We start from the raw sequence: 20588 nt of genomic DNA on the forward strand, positions 1-20588 counted from the left end.
AAGAATACAAAAACACAAAAAAACACTAGTAGAGTAGTAGAAACAAATACCCTACCAAAATATAAGATTACAAAGATTTGTTACATATATAATCTAACATACTCCATAAGAAGAAGACTGGAATTTTTCCTTCCGAAAAAATCATACTCCCACAAAACATGTTTTCTCGCATATCCAACATCCCATGCTTTTTAGTAGGAGCACTGATCTGCTGCTACGTAACCGTATCATTATCATACAGTTTCAGTGATGATAATGTTATTAAAGTTGTATCTGATTATGTTTATAACACTGAATCCTCTATTCTCTCCATCACCGATGACATTCATGATGCTCTTTCCTTCGCCTCCTCCCCCAGGTTCTTCCATCTCTTTACCTTTTACTACTATTATTTACTGCCTTGTATCGACTATCGAATATATCTTTTTTTTCTTAGAGAAAGTATCGGATATCTCATAATTAAGCTATAATTTGAGAAGTATATTAATTCTCACATAGCCAAGCTAATTGTTTTTTTTTTTGGGAGAGTAAAGATGTATTATTAAATGGAGAGAGTAGTAATTAGGGAGAGAAATGAGTTATGATGAAAAGGGTTGGGTTTAGTAAGGTGAGGTTGCATTTAACAACCATGTAAGTTGATTAGACAAAAAAGTAATAAGAGTTTATATTATATTGATGTGTTCTGTAATAACTATAAGTATGATATATATAGTCTATTGGAATTCTTCTTACCAATTTTTTTAAAAATATATAGGAGTATAAAGGGATTTCTATTATAAAACTATTTCTAAAAGATACTCCTTTCATACTTTATTATTTTATCTGTTTTGACTTTTCACATTTATCGATGTAAAACTTTGAGTAATAATATCTCTAATTATGTATTTGCAAATAATAAAAAATTTTGATTTTTCGATATTGAGGCGAATCAAACGATATGTCACATGATTATATTTTTCCTTACATAAAAAGCACAAATAATGGTCAAAGTAATAAAAATAAATAGTGTTATAAGTCAAATTGGGTAAACTAATAAAAGACTGAGGGAGTATCTTATTTTTAATACAAATCAAACATCTATACTAATATATTAAAAGGCGTGCATAAACCAGGAACGGAGCCACGTGGTGCTCTCCCTAAGGAGTTTTAGTTCATGTAATCCATGTACAATAAAAAAAATTAGAAATTGCATAGGATAGGTTTTGATCCCGTGACCTCAAGTTCAATGTACTAAAGTTTTAACCACTAGACCAAGTTGTATTTAGTGTTATCATATCAAAGTAAAATATTAATAAATGAAATTTTTTCTTACCCGGGGCATAGCCCGGGCCTAATAACTAGTTTATTGAAATTATTCCTAGTAAAAAAAATTATATGGACTTGGTCGTCCACACTAAATTAGTGTGGACCTAATGCTAATTTTTGTGATCTATGAAGAAAAAAATCACTATATAAAAGAATAGATATAAAAATGGAGTAAATATAGATTGTGAAGTTTGACTATGTGAAAAAAAGGTTTTTTTAAAGGTAAAAAAAGGTTACTACGTAACAAAGTGCAAATTTCATAATGATAAACTAATGTGAGAAAGAGAGATCATATTAAAAAAAAAACAGTCACTATGTTAGATATTAGCTGTATGGTATAACTTAAGTTTTTCAAAGGTTATTGTATGGAAAAAAAGGGTCATTATGTTAGAGAGCCGTTTTTGGAGAGGCGGTCTCACGTTAGTGTTAACGTGAGACCGTTGATGTCATGCTGACATCATGCATGTGCATCAAACCAGCAGTAGAATTAGTTAAGCACTTGCACCTATTAGTTATGCTAGCCTTAAATTACTTTTGGATGAATTAATTAAGCGCTGAAGTATATTAGTTAAGCGCTGGAGTATATTAGTTAATCGCTGAAGTATATTAGTTAAACGCTGAAGAATATTAGTTAAGTGCTGAAGTATATTAGTTATATCATAAAAATCAAATTATAATGCATTTTATTGGCCATAACTTCAATATCACGCATAAATAATTATATCTTTCTCAAAAAAACTAATGCACTCATCTATCATAAACCCTCCAAAACAAACCCACATGCTCTTCTTCAATAAGTCAAACAACAAAGAATTGCAACAAACCAAAATAGGGCAAAAATCACCATCTTTAACACACAAAAATACATTAGCAGCTTCAATCAAGAAACCATTTTTCTTACCAACATTGATCACTGTATCAAAAACTAAAGATTTTGATTCACATCTATTATATTCCCTCAAACAACTAGCCACAAAATCAAAAACCCGTGAAGGGAGGATGTTGGTGGGATTCAAACATACGTTTAATGACCCCATTCGCAATAGGAAAACAACTAGAATTACAAAGAAGAACAACCAAAACTGAGAAAGAAAACAAATTTTGATGATTACCTAGTTGAGAATGTGACCAGTTGAAGAAATCCAGAAGTTTAGTTGGATCAGAAAACTGATTATGATGAAGAACAGATTGAATAGTATATGGGCTTAGGCATTTAGCTTCTTAGTGATGTTTGAAGAACCCATTAAAATTTTCCAGTTGTTGTATTTGGGAAGTGTTGAAATTTCTTCAACATTTTCGCCATTAGAGAGATTCAAGGTGGTGAAATTGCGGAGAGAATATGAGTTTTGTGTGTTCCGTGTAAAAAACAATAATAACTAAATACCCAAATATCATAACTATTTATCAGAAGACAATAACTAATAGCCAGAAGCACAACTATCAACCATAAAACCATAATTAAAGGCCGAGGCTGAGAATTGGAGGAAAAATAGACTCGTCGTCTCATGTTAGTGTTAGCATGAGACGGTCTTTTATAAGACTTTGCGTATGTTAAATAAGTGGTTTTGGTCCACAATAATATTATTGTGGACCAGATCCACGCAAGACTAACTCTTCCTAGTAAGATAATATTTTCCTAATATAATAATATATCCTATTAATATTATCATATCTTTGTTGTCCATAATATACGTAATGGTTTGTCTCTCCTCGTTAAGGATTTAAGTTGTAAACATGTAATATAGCACGTAATTCTAATACTTCCTTCGTTTTTAATTACTTGCAACACTTTCTACTTTTCCTTTTCCTTTCTCTCTATCTCTCTCCAATCACATAGGGTCCTCTATTTTTTCCTCTCTACATCTCTCCTACCCAAATTTTGCATTGAAGTGGATGAAAAAAAAAATTGTTGCAAGTAAAGAAAAAAGCGGAGGAAGTACAATACATCTTTACTCTTCCAATAAAAAGAACAATTAGCTTGGTTACGTGAGAATTAATATACTTATCAAACATGGTCGCTAAATGCAAAGTCACTTTACTAAACACAACCCTTTTCATCATAACTCATTTCTCTCTCTAACTACTCCTTTCTCCATTTTTCCTCTTTGTACTTTTCGTATGTCGTCCAATTGGGGCTGGTTCTTCCAATTCTCCATAATTTGTAGTTCTAATTTCCATAATTCTCCTTTCTTCCTCTTCCTCAATAGGTTTTTCCTTCTTTCTCCATTTACATGCGGTAGAACCAACATAAAGTTTTTCATTCATTTACATGTTAGTTATTGAGGACAGTTGTTGTCCCTAGATGCGCATTGGTGACGATAGACTCTACTTCGTATGGGTCCGGTGTTATAAATGGTATCAGACAATCCTGCGACTGTGTGGATAATTAATCCAAGGTTAGTCGCCTAGTGGGTGAAGATTATGGGGCTATATCACCGACTGCGGTGAGATATGTGATTAGTTTTTAGATTAGGGAGACCCACAAGTCGTTGTGGTCGAATATGTAAAGTCCCCAGGCGCAACAAGGGCGTTTGCTGTCCTCAAGTGGGGGTGTATATAAATACTCATCATGATTGCTTTAAAGAGATTTTATCAGGCTACTTATTCCAATAAGATGCATCTTTCATTTATGGAGCTTATTTCCTTAGTTAATCCGTAGTTAAGCATGCTTGGTTGGGAGTAGTCTAGGGATGCGTGACCTCGTGGAAAGTTTATCAGGGTGCGCATGAGTGAAGATAATGTGGCGGAAGAACTTATGTTGGTTATTGAGGATAGTTGTTGGCACTGGATGTGCATCGGTGACGATAGACTCCTTATGCATGGGTTGGGTGTTACAACGTGTCACCAAATTAGCAACAATGTATAGATTAAAAAGAAACTGATCAAATAGAAAATTGTGTAGATTAACAAAAAAATGGAGTATTATCTATAATTCAGGACAATATAACGAATAGCGTTTACTATTAATTTCATGATGCATTTATTATTGTATTGCATATAAGTCTAAATTTGAATGTTCAGTAGATAGTTGGCCATGTCTTTTTTTTTTTTTTTTTTTTTTTTGCTTTTGTTCGTGAGTTCCACTCCATGCATCCGTCTGATGATTTATTATTAATAATATTTTTCTGAATTGAAACAATCGAAGCTATCTATCAGTTTGGAGATTCGATTTCTGATACAGGCAACTTTATACATGAAAACCCACACTCTTGTTATGCAAAGATACCGTATGGCAGAACTTTCTTCCAGTGGCGGACCCAGGAATTTAAATATGGGGGTACGGACGGACAACAAACACAAAATTAGGAGAAATAAATTCTTATAAATTGTTCAACGATAAATTTTACAACCGAAATATCCAAAATATGCGTAGTCATACAACCCAAATAACAAAGAAAAACACAATAAGGTTAAAACTAAAATTACACTTACATCCTACTACTCTTGATATTAGGAAATCGAGTAACAATATCTTCATAGGAAACTTGTAGGAATACGTTCTTTTTAATAAAGTAACCAAATAATCATTCATGACTAAATTGAACAATTCAATATATCCCTAAACTGAACAATTTAATCTATCCTAAATTGCTAAATCCCTAAAAACTACATTTGATTTAAATTTCAATAAGTAGCTCACTAATGATTAATATACATTTGGATATTCTAATAATTTAAGAATTTAAGCTAACACATATTAAGCATCAAAGTATGAAAATTGAAAATAAAAAAAATGAAACAAAACTTATGGATTAGTGGCTACTGTGTCAAGAGTTTGCAGTTTTGCAAGACTACACTCAAACGGTAGTCGGCCAGTACAACTGCGAAGCAGAAGCAAAGTTGTGGAGGAGAGTTGAGCTCTTTAGTGTAGATAAACATGGAGAATGAGAATAGAGAAAGGAGCTAGCGTGGACAAAGGGGTTTGGGGGTACAGTTGTACCCCCATGTACCCTTCTCGGTCCGCCAATGCTTTCTTCCATAAGCCAACTGGTCGTGCTTCCAATGGGCTTCTCATGATTGACTATTTTAGTAAGATTTCCTAAGCTTGTTATCAAAACCATTTATATATTCTCCTCAGATATACCAAATGTTAATTCAGTGTGACAATTTATGTATTGTGTAAAATATCTTATAACAATTATGGACGTCATATAGTATGACAATTTATGTCTTATCCTGAGCTTAAATTCTGCCTACAACAATCCGTCTGGTCGCTCTCTAACAGATTAGAGTAAAACGTATGATGACAACTTGATTTATAATATATTTTTTTAAAAAAAGAAATTCTCAATGGTAGGAACTTATTATTGAGAATCTCCAATGGTATATTCAACTTCTTAATTTTTCTAATGCTAGACCTCATTTTTCCTAAACCTAAAATTAGCACTAATGAGGCTTAAACGTTAAATTTATAATTAGTTTTAATATTTTAGTTAATTTTTGCCAAACCCCTACTATCGATGGTTTATTTAGGTCTAGACTCCTGCCTGACTAATAAAAATTTTCATAAATTTATACGGATAGTAGGTTAAAGTCATGGAAGTATATATTACTACTATATTAGTAGTCTGAATTGAACAGTGATAGACATAAATCTATATGGATGGTAGTTGACAAATAAAGAAGATCCAAATACTTTTCCATTTACAGATTCATATATAAGTGAGTGATTAGCTCAAAAATAAATATAGTCACAACATGACAGTTTCTGTCGTAGTTTGATTATTATAGAATGATTAGATATAGTTTAGGTGTGGATCCTTGAATAGCATTTAAGGGCTTCACATAATCACATCCTTATGCATTGTGAGCCTCACAAGAAACGACCTCGCATCATCACGGGCACGTAAAAGTGCAAAACTATGGAGGTCGTTGGAAAAACTTGAGATCTGATTTGTCGACTGTTAGGAGTCTAGACCTAAATATACCATGGTTAGTAGGCGTTAGGCTAAACTTAACAAAAGTATTAAAACTAAACATGAAATTAACGTTTAAGCCTTATTAATGCTGTTTTTGGGTAAATTATGAAAATCGAGGAAAATTGAGGCCTAACAATGAGAAAAAAAAAGTTGAATCTATTATTAGGAATTCTCAACAATTAGATTCTACTATTGGGAATTTTCCAAAAACAGATTAATATGTACTAGGATCACGAGGTAGAATCAGGAAAAATTAATGTTAAAATTGAAGGTTACCCAAAGGGGCGACCTTGTAATCCTTGTAGCTTTCATTTACAAATTAAAGGGACAACCTATTTACCTTATCATGTTGGGTTCAAGTTGACTAGTTCAACCCGAACCCAATTAAGGTCAATCCATACATTACCAACTCTTGAATAACTTTAAAGAAAAAGGTTCTAAAAAAAAAAAAAAAGGTAAGACATGGAAGAGGATTTTTTTTCCTTTTCTATTATATGTCTTTCTTACTAATTACTATCATTAATTCTGATTGATGCAGCTAAGTTCTTCAACCTGCCTTTTCTTGATCCATATCTTAACAAAGATGGTAATTTTACTCATGGGGTGAACTTCGCTGTTGCTGGAGCGTCTGCACTCAACTATTCTGCTTTAGCTATGAAAGATATTGTATCACTTGTCACCAACAGTTCTTTAGATGTGCAGCTTGATTGGTTTAAGTCCCATCTAAATTCTACTTTTCATTCTATATCAGGTAAGTATTCAAACCTCAAGCCTTATCGTAATTTCGGCTTAAAAATTTGTATGTTAGCATAAATGTTGATCTATATATCAGACATACAGTTTTAATAAGATGGAGAGACGATACCACTTCTAATATCACGAACTCACTTCTACGTAAAAGTCTCTAATGAAAAATTGGTGATGGCACTAAACTTCTCTTCTGGGTGCACATCTAGTACTTTGATGAAAGCCTCATGTCTAAATTGAAATTTTTAGAGCAACAAGTGAATATCTCACTTCGCCTAAAAGAATTTATCCTCCCCAATAGGACTTGGGATTTTGGTAAGCTAAAAACTTTGCTTCCTGAGTACTTTATCTATTGCATTAAAGGCATACACATTTCTTTTATCCCTTGCCTAATGAGCTTGTATGGGGCCCCAGCTCGTCCGGTGAGTTTACGATAAAATCAGTTGCTTGGCTAGCTCATAAGCTGTCCTGAAATCAATGAGAATGGCAATACAGTTGGATCTAGAACTTAGATATGCCACCTAAATTGAAAATTTTCATGTGGCAAATCTGTCGCAACAGTCTTGACGCTCGTGCTACTCTTGCGAAAAGAAATACCATTCCCTTTAGCCAATGTGCTTTATGTAACCATCAAGATAATACCTAAGATCATCTTTTTGGATTTTGTGATTGTCTCACTCCTTTATGGAAGTTTAGAACTAAAGAATTGGATCTCTTTTACTCTATATATAGAGCCTACCTTAGAGTCCGTCTCAAAAATAAGACAAGACAAAACCTAAATGGTCAATTTTTTTTTTCTTTATATAGAGTATCTGATGGAAAGAAAGAAATGATATAATCTTCCATAATGTTTCCCTTAATAGGATCATTCATAAAGCCAAAAAATTTTATTTTCAGAATGGAAACCAAGTAATGCGGTGGACCACTTGATTATAACTTTCAATATTAGGGTTAATTAGTTAGAATGGCACGAACTATACCTCAAGTGCGTTGAGCAGCACAATCTTTGACGGGTATAGTGCGTAACACGAACTTTGATACAAGGTGCAAGTAGTAGCATTAAGGTGACCAGATTAAGGAGGTTTCACTGAATGGAATCTTCATTGTTTTATTATTTTCTTTTGTTTCTCCTTTTTCTTTTCTCTTCTTTCTTATCACGTGCCTCTTCTTTCTTATCACATGCCTCTCTTTCTTTTTCTTTTTTCCCTTTTTTACTCTATCTTCTTCCTCTTCTTTCTCAACTTCCTCTTTGTTCCTCCTCCTCCTCCCCCCATCGAAAAACCTCCCCTACCCCTATCCACTGAAAATCACTTTTCCCTCTCCCACCCACTTAAAAACCTCACCTACCTCTACTCATCAAAAACCACCACTTCCCCACCTCACCCATGACACCAATCCCCTCCCTTCCCCAGCCCCTGAAACCACCCCCGTCCGCAAACCCGGACATACACGTCAACCCAGCCTCAACCTTTTTCGCTTCAACCCCAGCAGGATCTTCCTATATCGGAATATGTTGGTGACTTGTTGAGTCACCAGGCAAGTCGACTAGATCGTGAGAAATGATTCTCCCCCAATTAACTCGAGCCTTTTTACTGGTGTTGGGGTGGTGGAGGAGGGAGGAAGAGAGAGAAAATGAGGGTGATGATGATGGTAATGCCGAGGAGGAAGAAGAAAATGTAGTCTAGGTGTGTATGACTCAGATTTTAGGTGGGATTTGCACCCAAGCAATTGTGGAACAAGAGGTTGTGGGAAGCACCAACATCGTTAGTGTACGTAGGATATATGTTTGGATGTGTTGTTTTCTTACATGATTATGTCAAAATTGGGGCACGATTTGGGGTAGTAGGTGGTCGAGAGGTGATGATGATGGTGATGAAGAATGGGTGGAGAGGGGTGAAGTAGGTGGGGTTTTCTAGTGGGGAGGCGGATCTTCCCGGTGGGCAAGGGTTGGGGAGGAGGGAGAAAGAGAAATTTACAGAGAAGAAAGTTGAGAGAGAATAAAAAGACAAAGGAACAAAAAGCAGTGATAAGAAGAAAAGAGGAGAAAAAAGGAAAAAGAAAAGAATAAAATATTCAAGATTCCAATACTCTGTCGGAATCTTCACACTCCAGTCATGTTTATGCTATTGGTTGCACCTCTTGTTAAAGTTCGTGCTATGCATTGCAACCGTCAATGGTTGTGCTACTCAGTACACTTGAGGTATAGTTTGTATTGTTCTAGCCAATTAACCCATATATTATGAAGTGAATCTAGTAAAATTTGCACAAGGCCCACCAAAATATTTGGGACAACCTTGCTTCGTCGTGGTTTTTTCTTTCTGAGAAATATTTGAAGGAAGACGCGCTACTCTCTCTCCTTTCGCTTTATTATTAGTATCGATTATTATCCAAGTTGATGCTTATATTCACAATTAAACTGGTTTTTCATTTCATCGTATATTTGGTGATTTTTAACTAAACTATTTTTATTTATCTGTTGAACTAGTACTTTTTTCTGTAAAGGTAATCTCTCTTATGTTTCACTTCTGCTCTAGAGTTTTCTCAACCTTTTCACTTGCTTCTATTCTCTAAGCTAATATTGGGAAGCCTGTTTTTGTAATGTGAGTATGAACCACACTAGTACCCTTTTTACTGTGCTAACTTCATCAATGTTCACCTTCGAGAAGCTTCATATAAATATCTTGGTCATCTCGTTTCCTAGAAAATATTGTGTGATGAATTGTGAAATTATAGACTTAGAACTTGAGATTCTGAAAACCTCTTTGATGCTAGCTGAGAAATTGACGTGCACCTTCTTATGCATATGAAAATTTTGATCAAGGTTATATTGCAACACTAAGGAGGCTATTGACTTTAGTGTTTAATTGATTCGAAATATGAATTACAATGAACCCTATCAACTCCTCATACAATGTTGGAGCCTCCACACTACCTCAACTAATCCTCCGACCTATACTGCAAGAGACAAAGATCACACGATCCTATAAAAATAGAAAATACAAAAACAATAAATATGAAAGACAAGTAGGACTATGGAGATGTTTCCTAATAGACCCTCACTTTTGTTTCGTCACCTCAAGCTAAGAGTGATTGGAAAGTACTCCAAGCTAGGGAAGAAGCATAGCATGTTGTGAGTAGGGATGACATCACGTCGGATCTGGACCGGGTTCTTGAGGACCCAGATCCGGATCCGTTTTCAGATGCTGAATTGAAATTCGACTTGTATCTAACGGGTTTGGAAAAATAGGAATAATTAAGATTCAGATGTTGCAGACCTGGTCCAAAACGAGTATGCCCGTAATTTGTACTATTAAGCAAGTTTACCACAAATTCACAACTAAATTCAACAACTTTACAACAAATTCAAATAAAAAAAATTCAATTGTACCAAAAGTTTAATTAAACATAATTTTGACTTTTAAAATTGTATATTGAAAAAATGCACCGGTGGTTGAACTGTTGGTGTCGTGATGGTCATGCCTAGTGAGAGAAGTTGGTGAGCCACAACCACGAGAGAAACAAAGCCAAGGTTGGCCAGACTAGCGAATGAGAGCAAGGAATGGTCGTTGCGGCTGGTGGTTGGCGGCCGTCAGGCACTCGAGGGTTAGTGAAGGAAGGAGAGTTGTCGGGAATATGGTGCTAGTGGTTGGTTGGGGACTAGTGAGAAAGAGTTCATTGGAGACTTAGAGGCTGGTGGTTGGCTTGTAGGTGGAGGAGAGAGAGAAAACGGAGTAAAGGACTGAGTTACAAATTAAGATTATTCTGATTTGGTCTCTTATTTTAATTTGGTTTATTTATTGCACACTAGCCCAACCACTTTTAAAAGAAAATAGATTTAGGTTTCGAGTCCAGAACTTGGAATCACATTCGGATTCTGATCTCATTCTAACTTCGGGGTCCAAAGCCAATCCTGATCTGTTGGATCTAAAATTTTGAATCTAAATCCTAAAAACGTATATGGATCCACGAATTTTGTTCGAATCCAAGATCCATAGCCATCTCTAGTTGTTCAGAGTGACATGGGTTTAATGAATAACTCAACTAGTTTCTCTTATAAAGGAATGTAACAAGGAATAATACACCCACCTAATATATTGTCTATGATAAAATGTTAGTCTAGTTTAACTTAATTAATTCTTTCACGTTAAACTGAATTGGTAAATATATAGGAAAGCTATCTTGATTTTAAGTTGTTTAAAAAAAAATTGTTGTGCTTAGAAGAGGGGAAACGAGGGAGACTGGAGGGTGGAGGTGGGGCAAGGGTTGTTCGCAAAGGGGTGGGGTGAGGTAGGGGTTGTTCGCAAAGGGGTGGGGCAGGGGATCGTGAGCAGGGGTGAGGCCGTGAGGGTGAGGATCATGAGCAGGAGTTGGGGGGGGGGGGGGGGTGGTTCTTCATGTCTAGTGAGGCAAGGGAGGGAGGGAGAAACAAGAGGGAGATTGAAGGAGAGAATAAAAAAAATTACCTTTCTAACAGGTTACCGGTCCCACGGAGCATCATGAGCGGATTGGGATAAAAGGTTGGATTATTAAATAATAATGAGAATGTTGGATTATTTTGAGCGAACGACCCAAAGGTTGGATTATTAGAATCAATTTTTCCTTAATATTATTATATACAAAACTTTGATTCCGATTCTTTTGATAATTTATATTCAGAGTGCAAGGAAAGACTCGCAAAGTCACTTATCATCATGGGTGAAATTGGAGGAAATGACTATAATTGGGAACTTTTTCAAAGAAAAAGTATTTCAAAAGTGTATAAAATGGTGCCTGAAGTTGTTCAAGTTATAGAAAAAGCTATAAAGGTGAATATCTATCTAATCACTTTTAGAATTATAACTACATGATATTGATGTTATATATATTTTTAATGTGTTGATCATTATTCTTGTTCATGCAGGAAGTTATTAGTCTTGGTGCAACTCGTATAGTAGTACCAGGAAACTTTCCTATCGGTTGCCTGCCAGTTTATCTGGCAATGTTTGAAACAAATGACCCAAGGATGTATGACGAACAACAATGTTTGCGATATTTGAATATGTTTGCAAAATTTCACAACAGTAAAATACAAGAAATCATTCGACAACTTAGAAATGATCACCCACACGTTACAATTGTGTACGCAGACTATTTTAGAGCCTTAAAAGAAATTCTCCAACATGCAACTTCACTCGGTTAGTCTATCCACTTTATGAATAGTTGACTCTTTTTTTTTTTATTAATACAGTTATGATTCTTAATTAGTAACTATATATAAAAGAGTATTAAAATTAATGTCGTTTTCTTTATGTAGGTTTTGGTGAGGATGTAATGGAGATTGTATGTTGTGGTATTGGCAAAAATGAGTACAATTTTGACTATGATAGAAGGTGCGGAAGTGAAGGAGTTATTGCTTGTGAACATCCTGAAAAACACATTAGTTGGGATGGAATACATTTGACTCAAAATACTTATCAACTTATGGCAAAATGGCTAATAACACATAATTTTAAAAGCATCGTCTCTACAACTTGATTTTTTTTTCTTGTCCTACATGATTTGGAGAAAGTTTATAGTTAGGTAATCTAGTTCCTTTGATTTATTTGATGTCCCACCACTTTGCACTGTTCTTCTAGTATAAAATTGTGTAATAACATTGTATAAATTGCTATTGGTATAATCTGTAATTTTATTATATAAATGAATGTGATATAAGTTAGTAAGATATCAATTATATATATTTTGGTGGAGAGAGAGGGGTAGACCCATACAAGAATAGTATTGGATGAAGGGAGCATAATACATGGTAATTGATATGCATGTGTCATGACACTTTTTTCATATTGTTTTCTAATATCTATACAAATATATTAAAAGGCGTGCGAAAGGAAGCCTATGTGCCACGTGACACTCTCTTCAAATTTCTAATGCAAATGTTTTATGTCTATGTGTAATTTTCACTTTTAAAAAAATTTGTAAGTGCAAGGTATCGAACATGTGACCTTTGAAATGAAAAGTAAGAGCTTAACCATCAATACACCATGACTTTGTTGTTTAATGTTTCAAATAAAATATGACGAAGTATTGTAATAATTATAATTAACTAAAAAGACTTAACTTACAAGAGAATATTGATGTCATATTCTTTTACTACAATTTCTTATAAGGTATTATTTTCAAACTAAAGTCTTTCAATTTTTTTTACTTATCACGTTGTAACATGAATTTTTCAATAGACAAAAAATACGAAAAGTAGCAAAATAAATTATAAAATTTAAAAATATTGATATATTTATTTATTGTAACTGATCTGAGGCATCGCCCGGGCAAAAAGAATTAGTTTCAATATGAAAAGGGGTATTAGTTAGAGGTGATCATGGGCCGGGCCGGGCCGCGGCCAAAAAAATTTGCCCATTTACCGGGCCGGGCCGCGGCCAAAAAAATTTGCCCATTGACCGGGCCGGGCCGGGCCTAAATTCGGGCCGAATTTTTGTGTCCAAAGCCCGCTAATTCGGGCCGGGTTTAGCGGGCTTTTGCGGGCCAAAACGGGCCGGGTCAAAAAATAGACTAAAAAGTCGTTTTTAGCTTGCCCAAAGCCCGCCCAAAAACAAAAAAAAAAACGACCGGGCCGGGCCCGGCCCGCGGGCCGAAAAAATTCTGCCCAAAACCCGGCCCAAAAACGGGCCGGGCCGGGCCAAAATGATCACCTCTAGTATTAGTTAACTGTATCTCTATGTTGAAGGTAAGGTTTATTAGGTAAAAATCCACGCATGACCACCAAACCGCATAAAAAATTTATTGCTAATAAATACAAATTGTTGTGATGTAGAGAGATTTTGAGCAAGATTAATAGAGAATGTTATTGTAGTTGTGTATCTTATTTTCTCCCGTGAATTGTGGTATATATAATCAGAGTCGTCTTAAACAATTCGCGTATCCTGTGCTAATTTCAAATTTAGGCCCCGAAACTTTTAGAATATATAATTACGACATATGTGAAAATACATTGGCAGATAATGTCATATTTATTATTTCAAACGACAAAATTCATAGTTGAGAATAAACTAGTACTACCTAAGAACGAGAAATCTTTGTCATTATTTAAAAATTGAATGAAAAAAAGGAAAATTATTAAGAGTTAATTTGCTAAAAAAAAGATAAATTTCTAGAGTTGGTAATTTTCTACGAAAATGATACTTGATTTTTTTTTTTTTAGAAAAGCATACTTGCTTTTTTTTGAAAAAAAAACATGCTTTTATTAGTTTGATTGCATATAAATAAGAGGAAAAAATGGGCTCAAAAGCTAGGATTTGAACCATTGACTAAATACGAAGACAAAGAATCATTATAAGAGGTAGTACCAATGTGCTACGACATAAATCTTTGCTATTCTATCACAACAATAGAATTATAAACTAATTTGGGGGCCTTATTGACTTGGGGCCCTGTGCAGTGGGTCTGTTTGCACAACCCATTCACCGGCCCTGTATATAATGTCGGATGAACAATTTACCCGGTGATACAACATATCAACGTACTATGCAGTGAAACGTCTAATCTTGGGCGGCAAAGATACAACGCCGTATTTATCCGTTCACTGTTTATATAACATATTACATCACAAATGTTTTTTTCTATATTTTCGAAAAGTAATATTTTGTTTCTAACTAAAGAAAAGATTGCAAGGAGGGAGAGGCTTTGTGGTACCACCCCGAATTTCAATTTCTCAGTGTTTGAATAATACTCATCTCAATAACATGTTGAGGCTTTTACTTCTAGATTGTTTAGCATTGTACCCATTCTCTGAGTCGGTATGTCCTGCAGGCTAGTAATCTAGGAAGGATTAGTACTGTTTGGATCAATTATCTTTTCTAATAAAAAAAATAAATTCCAAGCACCTATCAACTATAATAATACACCTAGAGTCCTAGACCTATCTAGAGTTGCAATGGTATTCTCTTTACCTTCTAGGAATGGTTGAAATGGAAAACTCTTCATGTACATAAGAAGGTTACACAATAAGCAACTGCTGACTAATTAAACATGTCTGCATCTACAACTTTTTTCAAATGAAAACTAGTTATTAGGCCCGGGCTATGCCCCGGGTAAGAAAATTTTCATTTATTAATATTGTACTTTGATATGATATCACTAAATACAACTTGGTCTAGTGGTTAAAACTTTAGTACATGAATTTGAGGTCACGGGATCAAAACCTATATCATGCAATTTCTAATTTTTTTTTTATTGTACATGGATTACATGAACTAAAACTCCCTAGGAAGAGCACCACGTGGCACCGTTCCTGGTTTACGCACGCCTTTTAATATATTAGTATTGATATACTAAGAAAACAGAATATTTATTTAAACTCCTTGAAATTACTGATTTCTTTGTAGCCAACTAGCCATATGTTATAAATTTGGTTTCTACAGATAACATACCATAAACCATGTTTTTTATGCTTGTTGCTCTTTTTCCCGCAAGCTTGTGCTTCAACCTAAATTTTTCAACAGATGTACATATAAGATTGAGAAACTTTATTGATTGCTTAGTGCTACTATGAATTTAAAACACTCGTGGGAGTATATAATTTTTTTTTTATTGTACATGGATTACATGAACTAAAACTCCCTAGGAAGAGCACCACGTGGCACTGTTCCTGGTTTACGCACGCCTTTTAATATATTAGTATAGATATACTAAGAAAACGGAATATTTATTTAAACTCCTTGAAATTACTGATTTCTTTGTAGCCAACTAGCCATATGTTATAAATTTGGTTTCTACAGATAACATACCATAAACCATGTTTTTTATGCTTGTTGCTCTTTTTCCCGCAAGCTTGTGCTTCAACCTAAATTTTTCAACAGATGTACATATAAGATTGAGAAACTTTATTGATTGCTTAGTGCTATTATGAATTAAGAAAAAAGGCATACTTAGGCTATGTTTAGTTCATCTGAAATTTTTGATCTGAACTTATCTGATCTGATCTGAACTTATTTTTTCTGATTTGATTTGATCTGATTTGATCTGATCTGAACTGATCTAATCTGATCTGATTTACAAGATCTTATCTTTTATAAAATATATTATTACTATTATATTATTACTTTGTATTTCATTATTATGCATTACATTATAAGATCTTATTTATAATATTACTATTATTATCATTTTATTTCTATTACAATTTTTACACAACTTTTATTATTAATAATAATTATTATTATCATTATTATAAGACAAAAAAAATAATTATAATCATAATAATAATTATTACTAAAAATAATAATATAACCCAAGTCATTAATTTATAAGAGCACTTATATAATGTTTCACACTTTTCCTTAAAAGAAAATGTTTTACACTTGAGAAGTCAGCAGACTCAACTTTTTTTTCATATAAAATAAAATAGGGAAATTTCCTCAGGTACCCCTGAGGTTTGACGTAATTCCCAAATTACCCCTCACATTTAGGGAATTCCTCAGATACCCCTGAGGTTTGGGCTCAAGATACCCTTACTATGGACGGAACCCTAACGCCGTTAGGATTTCTCCCTCTCTCTCCCTAATTTTCTCTCTCCTCCCATTCCCCCACCCACTGCCAACACCCTTCCCCCAGCCGGCGACCAGCAGCAGGCGACCACCACCCACTCCGGCGCCGGCGACCCTACCCCCTCCCTTCGCCGGCCAGAACAGCAGCACCCCCAGCGACCCTACCCCTTCCCTTCGCCGGCCTAAACAGCAACACCCCTGACGACCCTTCCCTCTCCATTTCCCCCACCCTTGACACCTCACCCTAGCCCTCCCTTCGCCGGCCAGAACAACAACACCCTGACACGACACCACGCCCTCCCTCCTTTCCCCCTATCGGAAATGTCCCCCCTTCCCTGTCTCCCACAGTGAGTCGACCCCCTTCCCTTCGCCGCCCAGATATGCCGCCCACAAACCCTTAAATCCGCCCTCAAAACCACCCTAGGCTGTCTTTCTGCTGTTCTGGCCAGCGCTAACGTCAAGGGTGAGGGAATCGGGAATGGGGAAGGGAGGGGTAGGTTCGCCGGCGCCGGAGTAGGGGAGGGGGGTTTGGCAGTGGGTGGGAGAATGGGAGGAGAGAGAAAATGGGGGAGAGAGAGGGGGGAAAACCTAACGGCGTTAGGGTTCCGTCCATAGTAAGGGTATCTTGAGCCCAAACACAAACCTCAGGGGTATCTGAGGAATTCCCCAAATGTGGGGGGTAATTTGGGAATTACGTCAAACCTCAGGGGTACCTGAGGAAATTTCCCAATAAAATAAGATATACAAACAACTATGACTTGTGCAAGAAAGAAATAAATAGCGTGCAACTTCAAATAGCTAGAGAGATTTGGAATTCAGTAGGAAAAGGTATACCGAATCTAAATTTATAATTTGTATCTCGCACTTAACTTATTTTGAAATGTAATCTGAACTTAGTAGTTTCGTTGTCATAAATTTGAGCTATCATATTTTATATATTTCTTATTTTTGCGTCAATTTTATGTTCTTTAGTAACAAGAATAACTTAAAATGATGATAACAATGATATTTATAATAATAACAACAAGATTAATAATAATTATCAATATTAATAATTAATAAGTACAACAACAACAATAATAATCCTTTTGAACAAATGTAGTAATAAATAATAATACTCCTTTGTATTTTTTTTATTTTTCTCACTTAGAATCTTGACACTATTCACAATTAGAGAGAATCTTTTAGATTTTTCTCAATATATAAGAAAAAAATATAGTCATGTAAGGTCTTCTTTGATTCGTCTCACTGAGTACTTTATTAATATTCAATTATTATAATTTTTACTAATATGTAATGAAAGATATTTAATAGTAACAATGAGTTTTTAAATATAAGCATGATCTGATCTGATCTGAACTTATTTTTTTTGATCTGATCTAATCTGAACTTAATTTTTCTGATCTAATCTGATTTGATTAGTTTTGAAATAAGCAGAAATAAGCAGGTGAAGTGAACATAGCCTTAATGGATTATTTTCATAGGGTTGATCATGTCCTTAGACAGGACCTTGAGGTATGAGGATAGTGAAAATTGCATCGAAAATCGAAATAGTTACACTCAAGAGATTTATCGACCCATACCTGCTCATATATTGTTTACCAAAAAACAAGATATAATGAAAGAGTGTGTATTGAGTGTAACATGTTACACCATAACTTATTGTGTAACAAAATTTTACAAGTGTAAACTGAAATAATTGTTTCATGTTATTGTAAAACTCTTACATGCCATTTTTTTTATTCGGTAATTTACTGGTCCAAGCACGCTCAACCCTCATGAGTTAGGGGGTAAGAAGAGGATCCCAACCCATAAAGAAACTTCCAGAGACTGGAAACTGGGAATTTATACCCAAAAGCAAATATCCACACAAACGCTCCAAATATGGGGTTGATGAGAGCCGAACTTCTGAACATGAGGTTGGGAGGTGGGAGCTCCAACCATTGGACTCCCACATGATTTTCAAACTTTCATGTCATTATTGATATATTTCATATCATTTTGGAAACTTCTTTATGTCATTTTTAAATATTATGTTTGATGTCATTTTTAAAAATCTTTCGTTTCATTATTGGTTGTATTATATTATTTTGGAATTGTTTCATAACATTGCTGATATGTTTTATACATTTAGTGTTATTTTCGTATCATTTTGGAATCTTCATATCATTTTAAAGTATGTTTCATGTCCTTGTTGGTATATTTTATATCATTTAAAGATTTATTCCATGTCATTATAGAACTACTACTACTACCTTTTACCTGATTTTGAGGGGACTATTTATAGTATTTGGAATGTAAAAGCTGCCATTTGATGTCACCTATAATGGGGGCATTGGATTGGCCGAGCAATAATCATTCGACACGTGGTAGGCAATGATTGGAGGTTGTAATTCAGCCAATCATATGCCGCAACTTTTCTTTAGGGTTTGGGCTTGATTATCCCTTCATTTCAGAAATGAGCTTAAAATATCATAAGGAATAATCCCTTTTTAAAAAGTCATTTTCCCTCCATTTTCAAGGGAACTTGGAGGGCTGTGATTTGTCCACCTGTCCGCTCATCAGCCCTTCAGATTTACGTTACAACATTTACCCCTAAAAGGAAATTAATCTCTTTACAAAAATGATCAATTTCCTTTTACCAGTAGTAATTCCCCAAATTTGAAAGGCAGTAATACGTCTACTCCTTGGAAGGCCACGTGTCCGATCTTACCGGCTGGGTAGGTTTTCACCCCCTAGATATACTTAATTTTGTCCTTTCTACAATCATTTCACACCTTGCGTAATTTTTATAGGGATAGAGATTCCAGAGCTTTTTTAAAATTTTTTAAATAGAGAGAGCGCTTGTCCAGATTTGCTTTGCTCTTTGTTCAGAAGCGTCAATCGTCCAAGCATCTATAACGTTTGTCAGATATCTCCTATTTCTTCCTTATTATTCCTTATTCTTTATTTTTTCTTAAAAAAGCAATAAAAATGATTTCTTCCTCTTCGTGAATAAACCCGACAGTCCAAGAATTTGTCTTGACACTAGAACCGATAGTATTTATTCTTCGGCACATTCTAGGGTTGGGCGTATTCTGGCTAGTTATACATATCCCTGTTTTTATGGATTTAGCTTTCAAAGTCAGACGACCTAGTCTTTACCAGTACAGAATAATCTGACGCGCGCCAAACAAATGCCCCGCCTAAGACGAGGGTTGATACTACCTGTTTCCTGTTCTGAAACAAAAGAGTCTACTAGCCGCGAACATGAGGAAGAAGTAATAAAGGAGAGGGGAATTTAAAGTTTTTTGCTTGCGGCAAGGCTATATTTTCCCGAGAATAATAGGGAAGAAAACTCTGAACAGACCCATCCAGAGTCAAGCACGTTAGGGAAAGAAGTAGAAATGGAAGCGACCCATAATGAGAGTGATGAGGGTGATTTTAGCTCTCCCAAGGAGACTGATTGTCCATTCACAATCTTGTCTGAAATCAGACGTCTAGGTCCTCTCTCTGTCCCAAGGTTTATAATAGCCAATCGTAAATGGCTGGAAAAACTTGGCCTAGACCCTAGCCACTTATCCTTGGCCATGCGCATGTCGAGTTATTCATTTGTGGTTCCTAATGGGAAGACCATCATCTTAAGTGTACACAAAGGTCAGTTCGCCATTTATAAGCTGGCGTTGGACGCAGGGTTGAGGTTTCCCCTTCATGACTTCATTGAATAAGTGCTAAGGCATTCCAACCTCGGCCATAATCAGCTTGTGCCGAACGCCCATCACAACATTCTAACTTTTATAGTTGTCTGCGAGTTGCAAGGCATGAACCTTTCCTTACCAGCCTTCACCCATACATTACGTGTCCAAGGTTTTCAAAACTGTTGCAGGGACCAGGTTCAACGTCTGCAACCATGTTGGATTTATTACGGCTTGGGATAAACCCTCCAAGATGCACAACTGGAAAGCAGATTTCATCTTTCTCTGGGCTCTAAGGGAGCATGTTGCCCCAGAATATCGTTGCTGCAGTAGGGCGGTAATAATACCGGACGAGGAGCTCCTATCGTGGACTTGGAAGATAATCACGATGACATAATAATTGA

The 20588-nt window shown here is 35.3% G+C and overlaps 1 protein-coding gene across 1 annotated transcript; it reads left to right on the forward strand.

The window, feature by feature from the left end:
* On the forward strand, positions 1 to 12677 carry LOC104909074 (GDSL esterase/lipase At1g28590). The gene is made up of 5 exons (XM_010698260.4): positions 1 to 358; positions 6763 to 6975; positions 11628 to 11776; positions 11872 to 12145; positions 12265 to 12677. The coding sequence occupies exons 1-5, from the start codon at positions 250 to 252 to the stop codon at positions 12483 to 12485; spliced, it is 966 nt and encodes a 321-aa protein (XP_010696562.1). The 5' UTR covers positions 1 to 249; the 3' UTR covers positions 12486 to 12677.
* The last annotated feature ends 7911 nt before the right edge of the window (positions 12678 to 20588 follow it).

Source organism: Beta vulgaris, chromosome 8 (assembly GCF_026745355.1).
Source record: "Beta vulgaris subsp. vulgaris cultivar EL10 chromosome 8, EL10.2, whole genome shotgun sequence".
NCBI lineage: Eukaryota > Viridiplantae > Streptophyta > Magnoliopsida > Caryophyllales > Amaranthaceae > Beta > Beta vulgaris.